The 19621-nt window shown below is 33.3% G+C and overlaps 1 protein-coding gene across 1 annotated transcript in view; it reads left to right on the forward strand.

The window, feature by feature from the left end:
- Positions 1-19621, forward strand: part of LOC114336242 (inactive rhomboid protein 1) — a 192408-nt gene that overhangs the window by 143133 nt on the left and 29654 nt on the right. The window contains exons 7-9 of the mRNA XM_050647524.1: positions 5578-5755; positions 11061-11081; positions 13392-13480. Of these exons, the coding sequence (XP_050503481.1) occupies positions 5578-5755; positions 11061-11081; positions 13392-13480 (288 nt within the window). The remainder of the gene's footprint in view (positions 1-5577; positions 5756-11060; positions 11082-13391; positions 13481-19621) is intronic.

Consider the following 19621-nt stretch of genomic DNA (forward strand, 5'->3'; position numbering starts at 1 on the left):
CAAATGAAAGACCAAAAAATACGTATTTAATATTTTTCAAGAACATGTCGAATAACATCAAACGCGATCCTCCACTCCATCCCCTGGAGGTGGGGTGGGGGGTAACTTTAAAATCTTAAATGGGAATCCCCATGTCTTATTGCAGATTTGGATTCATCATGAAAAAATAAGTAATATTTATTCGAAATATTTTTTAGAATTGTTGATAGATGGCGCTAATAAATAGTGTTCCGATTATAGCGCCATCTATCCAAAATTCGAAAAAATGTCTCGAATAAAAGTTACTTATTTTTACATAGGGAATCTGCTATAAAGAATGGGGGCTCCTATTTAAGATTTTCAATTACCCCCCACCCCACCCCCATGGGTGGAGGATCGTGTTTTATGTTATTCGATAGGTTCTTGAAAAATATTACACGTATTTTTTGGTTTTTTATTTGGAGGTGTATTTCTCGAGATATTAGACCGTTTCTATAATTTACCTATGGTGTCATGAAAAAATCGTTTTTTCCGATTATAGCGCCATCTATCCACAATTTGAAGAAATGTCTCGAATAGGAGTTGCTTCCTTTTACATAAGCAATTAAAATCTGCAATAACAAATGAGGTTTCTCTTTAAGACTTTAAAGTTATCCCCACCCCACCTCCATGGGGTGGAGTGGGGGGTCGTGTTTAGTGTTATTCGGTAGATTTTGGAAAAATATTGAACACGTATTTTTCAATTTTTCGATCCAATCTTCATTTCGCGAATTATTCGATCGTCCCGTAAATTATTCGGTCGTCCCAGGCGATGAGTTCCACCCTGGGCACCAGGTACCTCGGAGACCATCACTGTCACGAAATTCTTGTTCAGTGACCTCCAAAACCCCTAAGTATAAAAATTGAACTCATTTCCGTCAATATTTCCTGAGTCCTAAATTTTTTTATTTTCTATCTCTTCGAGATGCACTTTCTCATGCACAAAAATTTTTGCCGGAGATAAATTTAGTTCACAAAATTGCCTGACACTCTCTCGAATCGAATACAAAAAGTTTTATGACGATTCATCTTACTGCACAAAATTCCTAGGTTTAATGCTTCGTTGCCTCGTCTATTATGCGTCACCGGTACCTTTGATAAAACTTTCGTGATGCTACCCATGCGTCATGGCCACCGAACGTGTTAAGGGGTCAGTTTGAAACATTTCAAGATTTTGGTGAAGGTGCCGTGGACGTCCACCACTTTTAGCTGACAAATGATATTTTGTTCGAAAACATACTTATTTCGCTCATCCGGAAGAGAAGTGACACAGCTCAAAAAATGCATAATTCCAGTTATCTTGTTAACTTAACTCCACAAATCCTATACTTTTACCAGGAAAAGTGTCGCATATACATATGTTTACTTCCAACTTCGTAAGACGGCGGTAGTGTCATTATTCTTGTGACGGTAAATAAAATTAATATTTTTATCCGGAACAATAACACTTTTCAGTTATGCTCTGATGTTCAACCTAAACGTATCGTTATTTATCACGAAAACCGTTATATTTCGAGAAATGTAATAGGTATTTTTCGTTAACCCTGTAACAGCGAAATTTGTTTTTTTTTTTTATTTTAGTGAAAGGAGATTGTTCAACGATGTATTAAGACTATATCGCTCATCCGGAAGAACAGTGTCACAAGTCAAAAAACATCATTTTTCAGGAGAGACAAAATAGATTTTTTAGATCTTAATTTAACTGTCAGTTTTAAACGGTAATTGCTAAAATTTTCAAATCAAAAACGAAGAATATGGATAAGTGAATGTTTCTAATTGTGTAAGAAGCAAAACCAAAAAAATATGATATCTGATTTAACAAAGAAAAAAAAGATGAAAATTTTGACTTATGTCACTTTTCTTTTAAAATGTTGGTCACTTTTTTAAAAATTAATGAAAGTATTAACTTGAGAAATGAAATTTTACTAGTATAAAAAAATATTATTAAACATATAAAAGAAAATAAACATTTTATGTCTAACACTTGATAAAACGAAAATCCTTGAATATAACAGGTACATAAATAGTAATCTACAAAGACTCATAAAATGGCAAATAGGACTTGGGGATACATTTTTTTTTAAATAATGACATCAGTACTTTCTTCATTTTTTCTGATATCCCTACTTTATTTTTGTAAACCTTTTTCAATTTTGGTTTGATATTTTTTTTCTTTGATTCAATAGCAACACACTATCAAAATGTTCTTGCTGGTAAGAGGTTTTATAAAACAATATTCCAGGGAATTCTTTTGTGATTTTTAAAACTTTTATATCAGAAATTTTTACGGGTTCGCCATTAGTATTCTTGGAAAAAGAGACTAAACTCACATCAGCTGCTAATTGCTTCAGATCATAAATGTCTTGATGACAAATTTCATCAACTTTGTATGGTTCTCCAGATTATTTAGCACTGCGTACAAGCGTCATATACTGATCAGGGATATATACGTACAGTTCCTGACCTTTTTGATCTTTTAATTTGGCGTTCAATAACTGAATGAGCACTATCTCCCTCGTTCTAATTGTCCTGTAATCAAAAACTTATGTGTTATGCTCTGCAGCTCATCGATATTCAAAATGGCGTATACGAATGCAGCTATCATAAAACGGTTTTTCTGTTGGCCTGCACAGTTATTAGAAAAAAATATAATATTCCTATTTTTCTCTTTTTCTAAACTATCGAGGTATTTTAGTATACATGAACCTATTTCATTTACTCCTACTCCTCTTAGAGCCTCTCCTTCATGCGACATGTAACATTGAACATTTTTAGTTTGAATGTTGCAGATAGTTAGATTATAAACGTTCACGACTGCAGAACTGATAATAATATTATTTATTTTTAAATAGAATTCCCCATTCAAAAAAGAAATCATGCTTATTCTCAAGAACTCAAGATCATCAAAACGACCAATTCTGTAAACATATTTCAGTGAATGTAAGAGTCATTAACGAATATAAACATTTATAAATTTAAAACCTGCCATATCCGGATCAATGTGGCGACAGACCGATCCGGATATGAAAAAATCCGGATATCAACACCACTGCTTCTTTTATAGCCTCCGAAACGTTTTCTCCTTCATACATTCCAGTAATCAACTACGTCAATAACTTCCGTCGATAGACACGTTTTATAGATTCTATAATACATTATTTCGCCATCTTTTAGTTCCTCTTTTAGTGCGTTGTCCAACAGCAGGACTGCCTTTCTCGTTAAATTTCGGTAGATCCGGACGGCGCAGAACCGTCCAGATATGGGGAGGTCCGGATATGACAGGTCCGGATATGGCAGGTTGTACTGTATTTTATTTTTTAAATCAACTTATAAGTAGGTATTTGATTCTGTCCATCAGTAATTATTAAAATGTTCATTTATTTACAAAAAAGTAGGTAAATATACGAGAAAAAAGTAATTTCTCTAAATATTTCAATAGTAACGATAAATAGTAAATCTATTTTTTCAAGAACAATGTCACATGTGGAAAAAACACAAAAACGTAAAATTTATTTTATCAAATACTTCATGAATAATTGCATAACTCAAAATATGACTATATTTTATTAAAAATGTAATAAGAAACCTACTCCCTTTTCAAGAAAAACGACACAAATCTAAATATCTGTTTTCCGTCGAAACGCCGAAAAATACTGGGACACTTCTCAAAATATAACGGGTTTCTTGCTAAAAATCGATACGTTCACTTCGAAAGTCAGAGCCCAACTGAAAAGTGTCATTTTTCCGGAATAAAAGTATTCATTTTACCACCAAAGGAATAATGACACTACCGCCATCTTTCTAAATTGGTAGTAGATATCTATGTGACATTTTTCCTGGTAAAAGTATAGGATATTTTGAGTCAATTTAATAAGATAACTCGATTTATGCATTTTTTGAGTTGTGTCACTTTTCTTCCGGATGAGCGATATATTTTCGGAAAATTTTTAAAAAATATATGATATGAACACACTTTATTTTAACAAAAATTGGACTGTTACCATATGGTAACGCTAGCCTAATACGTAATACCAAATTATTTGGTATGGAATATTTCATTACATTCTATACATAACCCAGCGTCACAGTTCAAACATTTTGTACGTACACCCTTCCCCGGCACATCTTCTTCTTTTCTTATTTTCATTAGGCACAATTAAATGTCTACGATCATCATATCGTAGATCATCTGACACTCCGTTAAATGTCACACTGGAACGTGATATTGCTGATTTTCCAGCTGAAAGTGATGTCAGTAGTGGTAGCACGCAAAATAGAATTCTATTTTAGTGACGTCACGTTGCCTAGCAACCGTCGATTTTCGCATTATGAAATTCGTTTTGTGACGTCAGCAAAATAGATTCTATTTTGCATGCTCCCCATACTGAAGTGATGATTTGAGTTATGTCACTTCAAAGTGACATCACTCAAAATGTTGATATTTTTTTCTTTGTTAAATCAGATATCATAGTTTCTTTGGTTTTGCTTCTTACACGATTAAAAACATTCACTTATCCATATTCTTTGTTTTTAATTTGTAAATTTTAGCAGTTACCGTTTAAAACTTACAGTTAAATTAAGATCTAAAAAATCCATTTTTGTCTCCCCTGAATGTTTTTTGAGTTGTGACGCTTTTGACAATCCTGTATTTAGTCATCATCAACACTACTGCTACGACAGTGTAGAAGAAATTACAAGGATATAACAGAAAACCTTTGTGAGGAAGATAAACTTAAGAAAAAGTTCTTCTTTAACCCATTTCTATCCAACTTTGGACATAGGCCTTCTCCAAATCTTTGCATTTCCGTCTGTCCTTGGCTGCGCTTTTCCAGTTAGTTCCTGCAGCTTTTATACTATTGTCCTTCCATCGCATCTGAGGTCTTCCTCTTCCTCTTCTTCCTTTCCACGGTCTCCAGTTTATCTTCCTGTCTCGCATTGTGGTCCGCAAATCACCACTTTAACCCTATTATATGTTCTGTTACATTTTTTACTTATTTTCTCTCTTATCCATGTGTTTGATCTTCTGTCTTGCAATTTTATTCCCAACAGGGATCTTTCTTCATTTTTCTTCGAGTTATTTCTATTTTGTTGATGTTGGCCTTTGTTAATGTCCATGTTCCTGATCAGAATGTGCTTCAGCAAGCACTGGAGCTATCCGTCGGTGTTAGTACATCCACTCCCAAAAATACCCCCTATCAACGAGAGAATCCGTTCTCTCAGCAACAAGTACGTCTCGCGTACGATTAACGGTAATAATCATAGAGCTAAAAATGTTCTAAAAACCCCTTGCAATCGGCAAGGTCACATACTCACCAGGATTCCCAGAAGCAATGTTCCATTCCCTCCAGCCAATCTTCTACAATTGGCCAGAAACGAACTTCCTGATGAGTATTACGAAATCACAATACAAACCCCTCTTACTATGGGGTTGACTTCTACTTTAGTTATTAAATTGAAATTGTTATTCACTATCCATAGATAATAATTTATCTTGCTTTTTATAATAAATTTTGTGCATCATTGTTGCTTGTATATTAATTATATTGTTTGTCGTTTTAGGTTGGGACCTAGAGCTGGTGACCTTATTCATTTGGGAGCGAAGTTTGCGCCTTGTATGAGAATCGACAATAAAATAAAAAAGGAAATAGATAAAATCCAGGCCAAAGAAAGAGAAACCGCATGCTGTATCAGAAATGATGACTCAGGATGTGTCCAATCATCGCAAGCTGATTGTTCAGTAAGATATATTTTAAGCACTTCATGTTTACAAAGAATTCTCTATAATCCAATATATCTACGTCGCATTTTATAAAATTATTTGCTTGAAATTAACCATATCGCTAGAGAGAGTGAAATATGTTCTAGTCAAAACTGAGTAAGTTAAGAGACTATGCGTTTGATCATAGTTTGTTATAGGCTAGTACATCCTAATCGTCAAATATTTGCCAGATCGCAGTTATGATTAACAATGCCTTTTACAATATTTATTCATTTTGGAAACCTCAATCTTCCAGTCCTCAAAATTGTCACAATTTTTAACTGTATAACGGTAGGTAGTATAAAATAGAAAGATCGATCGAAATTCTAATACTAACCGGAATTTACAGGACAAAGTTGTATATGTATATGTTATCACATAATAAGACTACTGGCACTAATAGACAAGGCGAAACCGGCGGGTTCGTTGGAAAAAATATTCCTATGAGATTTTTTTGCATAATCATATTCGTGAGACATCCTAGAATAAGGTTCAAGAAGTCGCCCACGTGAAAAGTGGTCCAATTTTTTTTCAATTTTTTTTAATCAAATTGCAAAAATCAATGTTTTCGGCCCGGACATATTTTTTATGTTTTTTGGACCATTCTGGACAATAAACGTCTCTTATAATTTTTCTCTAAAGTTGATCTTTTTCGAGTTACAAGCAATTTAAAATTGAAAAAAACGAAAAATGGCGATTATTAAGGCTTAATAACTCGGTTAAAAGTTATTATTATGAAAGTCAGAAAGTGATCAAATAAAAGTTTAAAACCCGCCCTACAAGATCCTGAAGTAATTTTTGTCATTTTTTTATCACTAAGCTGTTATTTTTAATTAAAAATAATGAGCGCCATGCACGTATTAGGCGGCCGGCAATGATGAATGCGAGAGAGATGCCATTCCAGCAGCCAATGCTGCATCTTACTCGCACTCACATTTACAGCCGCGTCAAGACGATCTTACGGCTCATTATTAATAATTAACAATAACAGCTTAGTAATAAATTAATGACACAAATTTCTTCAGGATCATGTAGTGGAGGCTTTAATCTTTGATTTGCTCACTTTCTGAATTTCATAATAATAATTTTTAACCGAGTTATTAAGCCTTAAAAATCGCCATTTTTCGTTTTTTTTCGATTTTAAATTGCTTATAACTCGAAAAAGATCAACTTTAGAGAAAAATTATAAGAGACGTTTTTTGTCCAGAAAGGTTAAAAAAACCTAAAAAAATATGTGTCCGGGCCAAAAATATTGATTTTTGCAATTTGATTAAAAAAAATGAAAAAAAATTTGGACCACTTTTCACGTGGGCGACTTCTTAAACCTTATTCTGGGATGTCTCACGAATATGATTATGCAAAAAAATCTCATGGGAATATTTTTTCCAACGAACCCGCCGTTTTCGCCTTGTCTATAAACGGCAACGGTCAAAATTGAACACAATCGTACTCAGAATCTATATGTAGGGAAGCAATGGACGAGACCCAAGGTGGAATCAACATCAACGGAACTACCATCGTTATAGCAAACAACGTACCAAAGTTAAAAACATAGTAAATTCCATAGCCCGGTATAGCGACATGTTCGACGTATATCTAAACGTATCCAAAACAAAGGTATTTTACTAAATGGTGTTTTTAAAAGATGCGACAAATAAATAAAACAAATAAAATCTATAAAATATCTGGGAGCTGATGTAATAGTAGGGGAGCAAAGTGTGCTAAATTTGCAGTCCCTCGAGCGTTATGGAACCTATTGGGTTGTGATTAATAGGTCCTAAAACCAAAAAAAGTTCAGTAAAATTTTCCATTTTAGTGAGGTCTTTCCATTTTTTAATTTAATTGTCCATTTCCAACAATCGTTTTTTCCATTTATAGCGTCATCTATCCATAATTCGAAAAAATGTCTCGAATAAAAGTTGCTTATTTTTACGTAAAGAGTCCAAATCTGCAATAAAAATTTGGGGCCTCATTTAAGATTTTAAAGTAACCCCCCATCCCGCCTCCATGGGGGGTCGTGTTTGGTACCATTCGATAGATTTTTCAAAAACATTTTTAACGTGTATTTTGCAGTTTTTCGATCTGATGTTTGTAATCGATCGATCGTTTGTTTCGATCTGATGTAAAATTTTAAATTTACTCCCCACCCTTATCCGGGGGGGGGGCATGTTTAGTACCATTCGATAGATTTTTGAAAAATCTTGAAGACGCATTTTTTAGCTTTTCGATCTGACGTTCATTTCGCGAAATATTCGCTTTTTTGTGAAACTTTTTGACTCGCCCATTTCCTTACTCAAATTGTCAAATTACACTCTTTTTTTTATGTACTTAACTTACCTTATCTTAATCTGACAATTTCGAGTATTTTTAAGGATAGATTTTTTTTAGGCCCCCTTAACGAACTTCCCTGTGTTAAGAGCCAATATATGGTAGAGGAACATCTGCAGGGTACCAGTTTTCTCCCCATATGATAATCTGACGCGCTCAAGTAACTGCAAAAATCCCGCTTGGGCTCCCCTACCATAAATGATCAGTGTAAAAAAGAAATAATATTTAGAATTGAACAAGCGAGTCTAGTTTAAACTCTAAACCTCAGAGCATAGATGATTAGAGCTACATTTTCTATGTTTTTGCCTACAGATGCTAAGGTTGAACAATGAATTCACAGACAAAATAATAGAGGCTTTTGAAATTGTCTGTATACAAACTACTAATTTTATGGATACAAAAGATCAACTACGATGAGGTACGATCAACTTCATCAAAGAACGAAAAATGCAGTACTTGGATCATGTATAACCACATACTTAGATACCATCTCCACTCGTAATACGGAGTAAAATATAGGATAAAAAAGCCGGTAGAAAGGCGGAGTTCATGATTAAAGAACACGAGGAAGTGCTTTCACGGAGCCTTGCTTATTTCGAGAATAGTATTTTCCGACTACTTTTCCTTTATCTTAAGCTCAAATTCTTCTTTAGTATTAAGCTCAGAATAATAAGGTGGAATTTGAGGTGTTGATATACTACGCGAAGCAATTATTTCATCTAGAAGGTTGTACAATTCGTGTTTTAAATACTTTATTTAATGGGTTACAAGTCAAACAATAAAAATCATACCAGTGACAAGCATGTTAACTGGCTTGAAGTTAGCCATGTCATGTCATCACGCAGTCCCTTGCTACACTGTTACACAGCTATATACAGTGATGAGCGGGCTAATAACCCGCAAAATAGCGCAAAAGATGTAAAACATAATACATTGCGAAACAAAAAGAGATGAAACTAGTGGAGGTGGAAATGATTGTTATAAACGTATAAATTAACGTTACATTACATAGTTTACCACCTTTAGACGTCTGTGATAGGAGTATTTTATAACATTTTACTGTCAGAGTGACAGTTGTCATACTCTTCTGATACGTCTAAAGGTGGGAAACTATATAATGTAATGTTAATTTATACGTTTATAACGATCATTTCCATCTCCACTAGCTTCATTTCTTTGTGTTTCGCAGTGTATTATGTTTTCCATCTTTTGCGCTATTTTGCCGGTTATTAGCGCGCTCATCACTGTATATTAAACACCGTACCCCTAAGATCGATATCCATAAGGGGTTTTTATATTACGACCAACTCTGGTCTTATAACTGTTAGAAGTTTCAATATTTGGGTTGACATTATGACTCAACGTAGGTACTGATTTTACATTTGGGCTTGGGCCCCTAACGGTTTTACTTACATTTTGGTATACTTTATTAACATTTCCTACAAAACTGTCAGCTGATCCATCACTGCTATCTTCATCTATGACATCAATATTCTTCACTCTGCGCGACTTTGCAAAATGATTTAAAATCCCACATTTCTTACATTTCTTTCCATACGCTGGACATTCTCTCGCCCCATGAGATGATTGATATTGTTTACATTTGAGTTTTTCATTAGCATTGGCTTTACTTTTGGAGTTATTTAGTTTCTATGGCCCTGAAACTTATCTCTACAAACTTCTCCTATGTCTACATATTTTCTTTTGGTATGAAATTTCAAATTTTAGTTCTTACTTTGCTCACTAGCGCTACAAAATTCGATGGATTTTTGTAGGGTAAGTTTGTCTACTCTTAATAAAGCTTCTCTAGTAACTGGATCTCTGATGCCCTTTAATATTTTGTCTCTCAGACTAATTTTGGCAGACTCAGCCCCAATTATATTTCTTAAAATTGACATTTTTATTTTATCTGCTGACTGGTCTTGTCCCGTTGCTAGTAAGTATATAATCTTCGAAACTAGTCTTCCAGAACTTCCATTCGCTTGCAGCATTTTGATCCTGCAGGTCAAAATCTGGTGGTAATTTTACACTTATTCCCATCATTGCCATTGTAGGTTATGTATGCTACCTCGTGTACAAGTTGCTATAAATTTAGCTTTTCGACTGTAAACTGTAACCCAACTAGCTTTTTGAGTGCGCCATGTTTTAAATACTTTATTTAACGGGTTACAAGTCAAACAATCATAGTACTGAGTAAACTTATATTTTTATAAAACTTATTAAAACATCTGACATACAATAAAGCATACCAGTGACAGGCATGTTGACTGGCTTGAAGTTAGCCATGTCATGTCTATCACGCAGCCCCTTGCTAGGCTGTTATATATACACAGCTATATATATTAAACAATTCGAATATAATATAATTTCGAATTGATTCGAATGCCCGGTGTCCCTTTTTCGATCGACGGTGTGGAAGTTATTCTAAGTCGTGTAGTAAAAATGATACACCTAACAGATATACCTATACACTCGACGTAACTTCTACACAGACTTACGTACTAGAGGTCTTGATGAGGTAAACGTTCAAAATAGATTGCCACTCAAAAGAGTCCGGACCCCTAATTTATAATGCTAACAAATAATCTACAAGTCATCAAAAAGGTTATTGTCTTTCCATAGCACCTAAACCTTTGTGCTTTGATGATTGCACAAATATAATTTGAACGAGGAAGTTATTGCAATTTAGCAATTTAGAATTTAGCAATTTAAAATTTAGCAATTTATGCATTTCTGTAGGAAGCCTAAATATTTGCCTTTACTGTAACAGTTTCTGGCCTAGTCAAGTTTCTGTTATTATTTATTGACTGACATATTTATATGCTTGAACACTTTAAACTAAACCAGATTTGTCTCCAGATTTTTTGGTCACGTTGATATTTTGGATTATATAAATAAATTTAAATTGGCATTTAACTTCTTTATAACAATATTTTTCTTTTAATTCTTTCTAAAGTTGAGAGGATTACGGCCAACGGTAAGTAAAAAAAGTAATAGAGGTTTTTCTGTAAATAATTTTTGAAACTTCTTATTAACATTTATTTGTTTTAATCCCATAAAGACAAACTTGACTGCAGTATTTTAATTTGCTTTTTATCGCCCTCTGTGGCTCAGTGGTAAGAGAGCCTACCTTTGGATCCAAGGGTAGTGAGTTCGAATCTCAGCAGGATAGGAAATTTTTCATGTATTACAAATTATTAAATGAAAATAGTTTCTACCCTTGTGGGATCGGTACTCACCGGAGGGACCGCAGACGTTAGGATACAATTAGCGTCTCTTTGTGAAGGCAATGAAATCGACTTTAATAAGGAGTAAGACATTTACTCAACACACACGCACGCACTAGAGACTACACTAGGTAAAGTTCTTTTCATGAGCATTTTTCAGTGCGTCACAAATGATAGAAAAAAGGTAAGTCCGTGATAATACATATTTATAACATTTATTCTAACATTACATTTTAGTTAAATCTGACAGTTGTCAAATTTTATTTGCAGTTTGGCATAAAAACAAATCAATTGTGTTTATTGCATTTATAAAATGGTATTTTCTTTGATTTGTATAGTCTTATAATTTGTACAGATTATACAGGGTGAGGCAAATAAAGGGCCTATTAGAAATATCTCGAGAACTAAAGGCAACAGAATCATGAAAATTGGAATAAAGGGGTTTTGGAGGATGATCTATTAAATGAAAATATTTTCATCTCTTTGCAACTTCCGGTTATACCGGAAGTTGCTTATAACTTCGTTTTTTTAAATGGGACACCCTGTATATTTTTACATTTTTGGATTCTCTTCAATGTCTTCTTTCTTAAAATATGAGGTTTTGTAATATTATACAGGGTAGATAATTAAGTTTTTTTATTAATTTCATAACAAAATTAACACCCTGTAGAATTGTAGTAGTTTGACATCTAAAACTCTACTTACGTTCAAATAATTTTTAATATACTCTACTATTGTTAAGAATCATTAGTATAGCTAAATTTTTAATTTTAGTATACAGGGTTGGTCGAAACTCGGAATGAGTATTTTCTGAGTTTTCTTAAATGGAACACCCTGTATTTTAGTATTGTAATGAAATGATATTTTATGCTACTTTTTTATTTCTTAAGCATTCCCTATACCTAACTGCTTTAATTTGTGCTTAATTGTTAATCGCACCAACAATCTTAACTACGTAGGTATTTTGATAGCTAAACCATTATTGGTAATTTTAAGGACCACTCTGGATTAATATGTATTTATTTCTGAAAAATTATTTGGCATTGAGTATTTTCACGGCCAACCTATTTTTTGTTGCAATTACTGTTTAGCTTGAATCACCAATAGAGGCAATTAGGTATAGGGAATGCTTAAGAAATAAAAAAGTACCATAAAATATCAATTCATTACAATACAAAAATACAGGGTGTTCCATTTAAGAAAACTCAGAAAATACTCATTCTGAGTTTCGACCAACCCTGTATACTAAAATTAAAAATTTAGCTATACTAATGATTTTTAACAATAGTAGAGTATATTAAAAATCATGTGAACGTAAGTTGAGTTTTATATGTCAAACTACTACAATTCTACAGGGTGTGAATGTTGCTACGAAATTAATAAAAAATGTAATTACCTTTTAAAATACCCTATATAATATTACAAAACCTCATATTTTAAGAAAGAAGACATCGAAGAGAATCCAAAAATGTAAAAATATACAGGGTGTCCCATTTAAAAAAACGAAGTTATAAGCAACTTCGGGTATAACCGGAAGTTGCAAAGAGATGAAAATATTTTCATTTAATAGATCATCCTTCAAAACCTCTTAATTCCAATTTTCATGATTCTGCTGCCTTTAGTTCTCGAGATATTTCTAATAGGCCAGTTATCTGCCTCACCCTATATACGTAGATATATTATATAATTCGTAAATTTTTTTTTTCGATTATAGCGCCATGTATAGACAACTAGAATAAGTGTTATAAATGTCTCTTATCACAGACCTGCCTTTTTTTCTGCCACATACAATTTAATGCGTTAGAAAGAAATCGAAAAACTGTGACGCACTGAAAGATGCTCATGAGAAAAAGAATATCTGATTGCAAAATCAACTATACCATGCCAATGGCCATTAGTTTTCGAGGCATTAAGCTAAATAAAAAAAATGCTTTTTTACATGTTAGTTTCTAATTCGAAAATCGTTTTCAAAATACTATTTTAATTAGCTTAGCTTTAATTTTAAATAATAAAATACAATTTTGTAGTCATTGTTAATGGTTGTATTATTTTTATTTTAGAAAACGATTTCTACGTGGAAGAAATGGAAAATGGGTGACTCAGGTCCTGGGGGCAGGATATCTGGTTCAGTATGCGGTTTGGATCCTAAGTAAGTATTTTTATTAACACTAAGAAATATTGACTGCATATATTTATATGTAGTTCTCATATAATACTTATAAGCGCAGTGAAAATTATTTCCTTCTCGGGGGTGAAAAATATTTTATTCAGGGCCGCCGCTAAAGTGTTGGCCGCCTGTGTGCAACTTAATATTTGCCGCCCCCTTTTAACACTTTAGTCGTTTCAACATAGGTACTAGTATTTAAATGTGCAGGAGATGCATTGTAACCGTAACGCGTATATGAATAATAATAATTGCTCTGATCTCGACGTTACTTTTAAACCTGGATCCCGCGTAGGTACTAAAAAAAAAGTTGATTAATAGCAAGCTGAAAATTTGTTAATAGCTTAACGGTGTCTAGTCGGACAAACTTTGATGTATGGGAACGCTGGAACAGGGGAAGTTTTAATTGTGCAACAGATTAAAAATTTGGAACGTCAGACTACGAAAACGTTCCATGTAGGTATTTTGTCGGACGTAACTTCCAATTGATTTGTTACCATTTGATTAAACTCTCATGCAAAAATCACACTGGTGTTCCAACTGGTATCACCAACTGGGCATTTTAATGAGTGGAACACGAAGAACATGTCAAATGACAGGAATCATGTTGGTTAGTAATAGCAGTCTGATAATTGCCAAAATATTATTTATTTTGTGATTTATTGTTTAAAAAATAAAGTTGATTCAAAAATGTACTCAGTTGAGGAGAAATTAGAAATAATAAAACTGCTATATTTAGGCAATAGTGCGCGAACTGTCAGATCTTTATTTAGTGTAAAATATCCCGATAGACCAATTCCAAGTCATTCAACAATTCAAAGGATTTTACAAAATTTTGAAAATACTGGAACCCTGATTTCTAAGTGTACCTGTATAAACAATTTTGCTGAGGTACCAAGAAATTTAGAAAATCAAAATGAAATAAATGTATTAACAGCGGTAGTAGAAAATCCTAAAATAAGTTCTCGGACTATTGCAGACCAGTTTAATATTCATAATTCCACGGCATTAAAAATTTTGAAAAAGAATAAATTCCGTTCTTATAAATTTCAACGTCATCAAGAACTAAGACAAGGAGATGCTGAGAGACGAGGGGAATTTTGTTTTGAACTTTTAGAGAAGGCTAATGCAGACAGACAATTTTTAAAAAACATTTTGTTTAGTGATGAATGTACATTTACATTGAATAATGAACCAAATGTTCAAAATTATAGGGTTTGGTCGACAAGAAAGCCTGAAAACATTATTGAAAGCCATACCCAATACCGTCGAAAAATAAATGTCTGGTTGGGAATATTTAGACACAATATTATTGGGCCATTTTTCTACGAGGAAAATTTAAATTCAGAAAAGTTCTTAGACTTGCTACAAGAAAAGATTTTACCGAGACTTGCAGAAGTAGCTCCAGATGAAGAAGAAATTTGGTTTCAAATGGATGGATGCCCTGCGCACAATAACCGTGAGGTTAAAGAATTCCTTAAAAACAGCTTTAATAATTGTTTGATTGGACCTAATTGTAACATTAAGTGGCCTCCGAGATCGGGAGATCTAGCTCCAAACGATTATTTTATCTGGGGCTATCTAAAATCAAAAATTTATTCTGATCAAAAATTTACCGATATTGAAGCATTAAAAATTAGAATTATTGAAGAGTGTGCAAAAATAACGCCACGCGTTCTAGCTAATGTTAGACGAGAATTTTACGATAGATTGGGATACTGTTTAGTACAAAATGGCGGATTGTTTGAACATTTATTATAGTTTTATGTTTATAAATTATCATAATTTATTTTTATTCGTTCCTTAAATAATAAAAATGTATAGTTACAATTTAGGAATAAGGATCACAGTAAAATTATATTGAAATTCTTTGAATTGTTGTTTAACCTGGAATTGAATTGGAGTGTATCATTATGTTAAATAAAATCTGGCAGTGCTCGCACTATTGCCTGAATTAAACATTGCGATTTTTCGTCAACTGAGTAGGTACATTTCATTAACTTTACTTTATAAACAATAGAATTTATTATCTAAAAAATGTAATTATCTAAACAATACAATTTACTGTTTACAAAGTAATATTTATTGTTTACTAGTGTAGTAGTAGTATTTTTAATAAAATTTATTGTTTATAAATATTTAATCATAAAATAAAAATATTGACAATTCAAATTGTCACACATCGTACATCAATATCATCAAACGCAACACATCATAAACATTCATGCACTACGTGTGGCCTGACTTTTAGGGGTGGCCTGAAAAATGTATTATATTTTTGCAAAATTTTGGAGTACATTTAGTTCCTAGAACAATTTTAACACGTGTTTTCGATACAGATTTCAGTTCCCTACAAATAGTTTCCCATGACTTTTGATGTAAAATACTTAGGGAAGCAGGAATTCAACAGTTTAGAATTTTACATTGAGTTTCCTATGGCCCGTTTTCCGATTCACCACCCGGTATATATATATATATATCAAAGTTTGCCCGACTAGACCATAGATATAATATCAAGTAGATTAGGCCAGTTCCGAAAAATAGCGTAACGCGGAGCACTTCGGGTCGGTGGTCTATCTGTCTCTCTCTACCGGCGCTTAGCTTTTTCTCTCTAGCATATGATGGCCGCCGCCTCTGTGTTTGTTTCGTTCCATTAATCCCACCTCTTGGTAGATAAGCTCACACTCGCACGACAGACAAAGATAGCTAGACCACCGTACTTGATATTGGCGTTACACTCCGATGCATTGAGTAGCATATAACTAGCCTGGTCTATTGTTAACATGTCTCTGGACTAGACACAGTTAAGCTATTAACAAATTTTCAGCACGCTATTAATCAACTTTTTTTGGTACGCGGGATCCAGGCCTATTTGAAATACAGTAGTATGCAAAAGAAACGGGCAAGCAAATATATATTACAAACAAAAAAAATATATTACAAACAAAATCGTTTATCAAAAGCGTGTCTAAAAGCGCATCTATAACCATACATAAGCATAAAGGAACAATATTATAACAGAGCAACATCGAGTAATAAAAAAGATTTTTTTAACGAGTAATAAAAAAGACTTTTTTATTAATCAATGAGAGCAACTTAACAAGCACTTATCTAAATTCTCGGAAAATATCCTATTGTCGTATCGTACTCTCTTAACAAATCATAAATGTTCAGAATTTGAAAAAATCGCATATGGATCACGTAGATAAAAATAACTTAAAATCCGAAAGCCGCCAGCCACTTTAAATTAAAAAGCATTCTCGGACCTCGGAACTACTTTATGACTACAGCTGCAAAAGGGCAGTTCACATAATAAACAACATTTTGAATATTTGAATCATAACTATTTAATTTTTTGAATTTATTTTCGTTTTAAAAAAGTATTATAATCAGTGGCCTGCTTTTGGCCGCCCCTATAATCGGCCGCCTGTGTGCGATGCACACTTTGCACACATGGTAGCGGCGGCCCTGATTATTAAAAATAACCCCATAAATCGATAGAGGGACAAATTCTAAGCAGAATTTGGTATATTAAGTTATTAAGATAAATCAATGCTTTCAAGATTTCAATTTTTCGTAAAAAATAGTTATTTATGAAACAGTTCGTGAAGTATGCTTTTTGCGCACGCACGCGATGTTTAGAGCACGAGCGTAGCGAGTGCTATATATCGCGTAACTGCGCAAAAAGTACTTCAGGCACAGTTTCATACAATATTTTATCTACGATAAATAAATAAAAAAACTGCAACTCTTCGTCAGTGGAATACATTTCTATTCTACAATGTATAGAACTTTGACATTTAAAAATTCAAACTCCTTTTAAACAATAAAACTGTCAAAACTTATGTTGTAATTTATTGCTGACATGTCATCACCATGACAACGTGAAAGTTAAGGATATTTGATTATATGAAAATGTGCCAAAAAACAGTACGAAAAAGTAAATCCCATTTAAAATACATTGTTACTTCACGCACACTTTAAACCCTTCACGCAGTGCTCTCTATAATGACAGTTTTCATAAACTAAAAACTTACACATAATATTAGATAGAGTAGATAAATGTATGTTTTAAATCGGTTCTCATAAATAACTCAGAAACGATAAGTTTTTACAAAAAAAATTACCAAAATTGAAGCTAATAAAAAATCACGATTATAGGTCACGAAAGACACTATGTTCAAAGTCAGTAGGTGAATTCTATAATTTTTGTTATTACCGCGAAAGCTAAGCTAAACGATAGCGAAGTAGATTTATGTTCATATTCCATAAGGTTAGTTTTCGCTTTCGCTTCGTTATCATAGCGGCATACGATAATATACGAGTTTAAACGATGTATGAATAAATATTTATGGCAACATTGCAAATATATGTGCAGGAAGTAAAAAAAGATGAAGTAAAGAAAGAAGAAGAGTAACTAGCGAGTTACATGACGTATATAACCTTATAATCACAAGTTTGATTGAATTATTTCCTTGAATAACTATATTTTTATTATATTTTATTAAAAATGTTGCCGGTGCAATTTGTTCTATATGGAGAACTCGAGCGAGAACATCTGCGGTTAACGCGAGAGGAAAGCAGGTTCCTTCGAGATAGAAGTGACCCATTTGGTTTAACAGATATACATATCGACCCATAGAGAAATAACAACAAGCTTAACCTTGTTGTTATTTCTCTATTATACTTATAAGGTTTATTGATATTTTTCGCTTAAGCAAAGAACTAGTTTGATTCCTTTTTGATGAGCTACAGGAACTTACGGAAGATTGGGAAGGTGGTGTAAGAGCATCACTAATTCATAATCAACAAAACAAAGAACACAGAATTCTTGTGAAATCAACAACAAACAACCCGCTTAGCGCTTGCGCTTGTGTACCACGTGAAAATGATCGACCAATCACTATCGAAAGCGAAACGAAACGCAAGCCAAAAGTTATCGCTTTCGATTTGTAATCGGCTTCGCGATCTGCTTCTCCGATTCTTCCCGAATGAGCTTACAGAATAGCAAACCGTCGGATAACGAACGTAATTGTTTCGCGTTGATCTTATAGAATCGGTCCACAGATCTGGTGAATGGGGGGTGTTCGAGTAATTCGAACCACAACTCACGAATTGTGACTATATGCGATTTGTGTGCAGGCACATTGTCCTGCAAATACAAAATACCTTTGGACAATTTTCTGCTTCTTATGTCCATAATTTTTTGTAATAGAATGTAAAATCGAATTCTAATTCCCAGTTATTGTTCTATCCTTATCCATAAAATAACACATGGTTACTCTTTTGCAATAGCAAAAACCAACGTAAGAACTTTTCCAGAAGGTGATGAAATGGTTGCAGGTGTGAGTCCATGATGTGTATATGAAAAAAGGGTCAATACTCACAATCTTTATTTTGTTGTTAAATAACGCGACCGGTTTCGAGGCTTATAATTTATTCCTCATCTTCAGGCCCAGTGTAAGAGTTTGTTTATAAAAAACTTTAAAGCTATTGTTTGTTTTTTAACCAAGAGGAGTGATTCAAATTTACCGCGCTGTATTGCTTGTTTATAATTGGTCGAACCGCAGGCAAGTTTACTCCACTGTTATAAAATTTTGACACTAATGACATTTATCAAATTTTGACACTAGTGACATTTCATAGGTTAATTAAGTTATGTCGGCGATTTTTGTGTTTTCTGTGTTATTCCTTTAATTTTTAGATTGTTAGTCTGCTTTTATATAAAAAGCAGTAGTTTTTGGAACTCTTTAGCGACGTATTAATTTAATATAATATTTATGGATTACCGTTGAGGGCCGACTAGATCAACCAAAAAAGAAGATGTATTTGGTTATTATTCTAGTGACTTTCTTGGGTGTGAATCTGTCTTTTTAGTTTACTCCTCCTGGTTAAAAAATAAACTATAGAAGTACAAAATAGACAATTACAAATAAATAACATAACAAAATAGACAATTACAAATAAATAACAACATAAAAAATTTCAGGCGCTTAAAAAATGCAGGCTAGATTATAGGTAGGGGAAAGGGCGATGGACAAAGAGGTTATTAGAATGGAGGCCAAGAGAAGACAAGAGAAGCGTTAGTCGACCGCCTACAAGATGGACTGACGACTTAAGAAAGCT

The sequence above is a fragment of the Diabrotica virgifera genome, chromosome 3, assembly GCF_917563875.1.
Source record: "Diabrotica virgifera virgifera chromosome 3, PGI_DIABVI_V3a".
Taxonomy (NCBI): Eukaryota; Metazoa; Arthropoda; class Insecta; order Coleoptera; family Chrysomelidae; genus Diabrotica; species Diabrotica virgifera.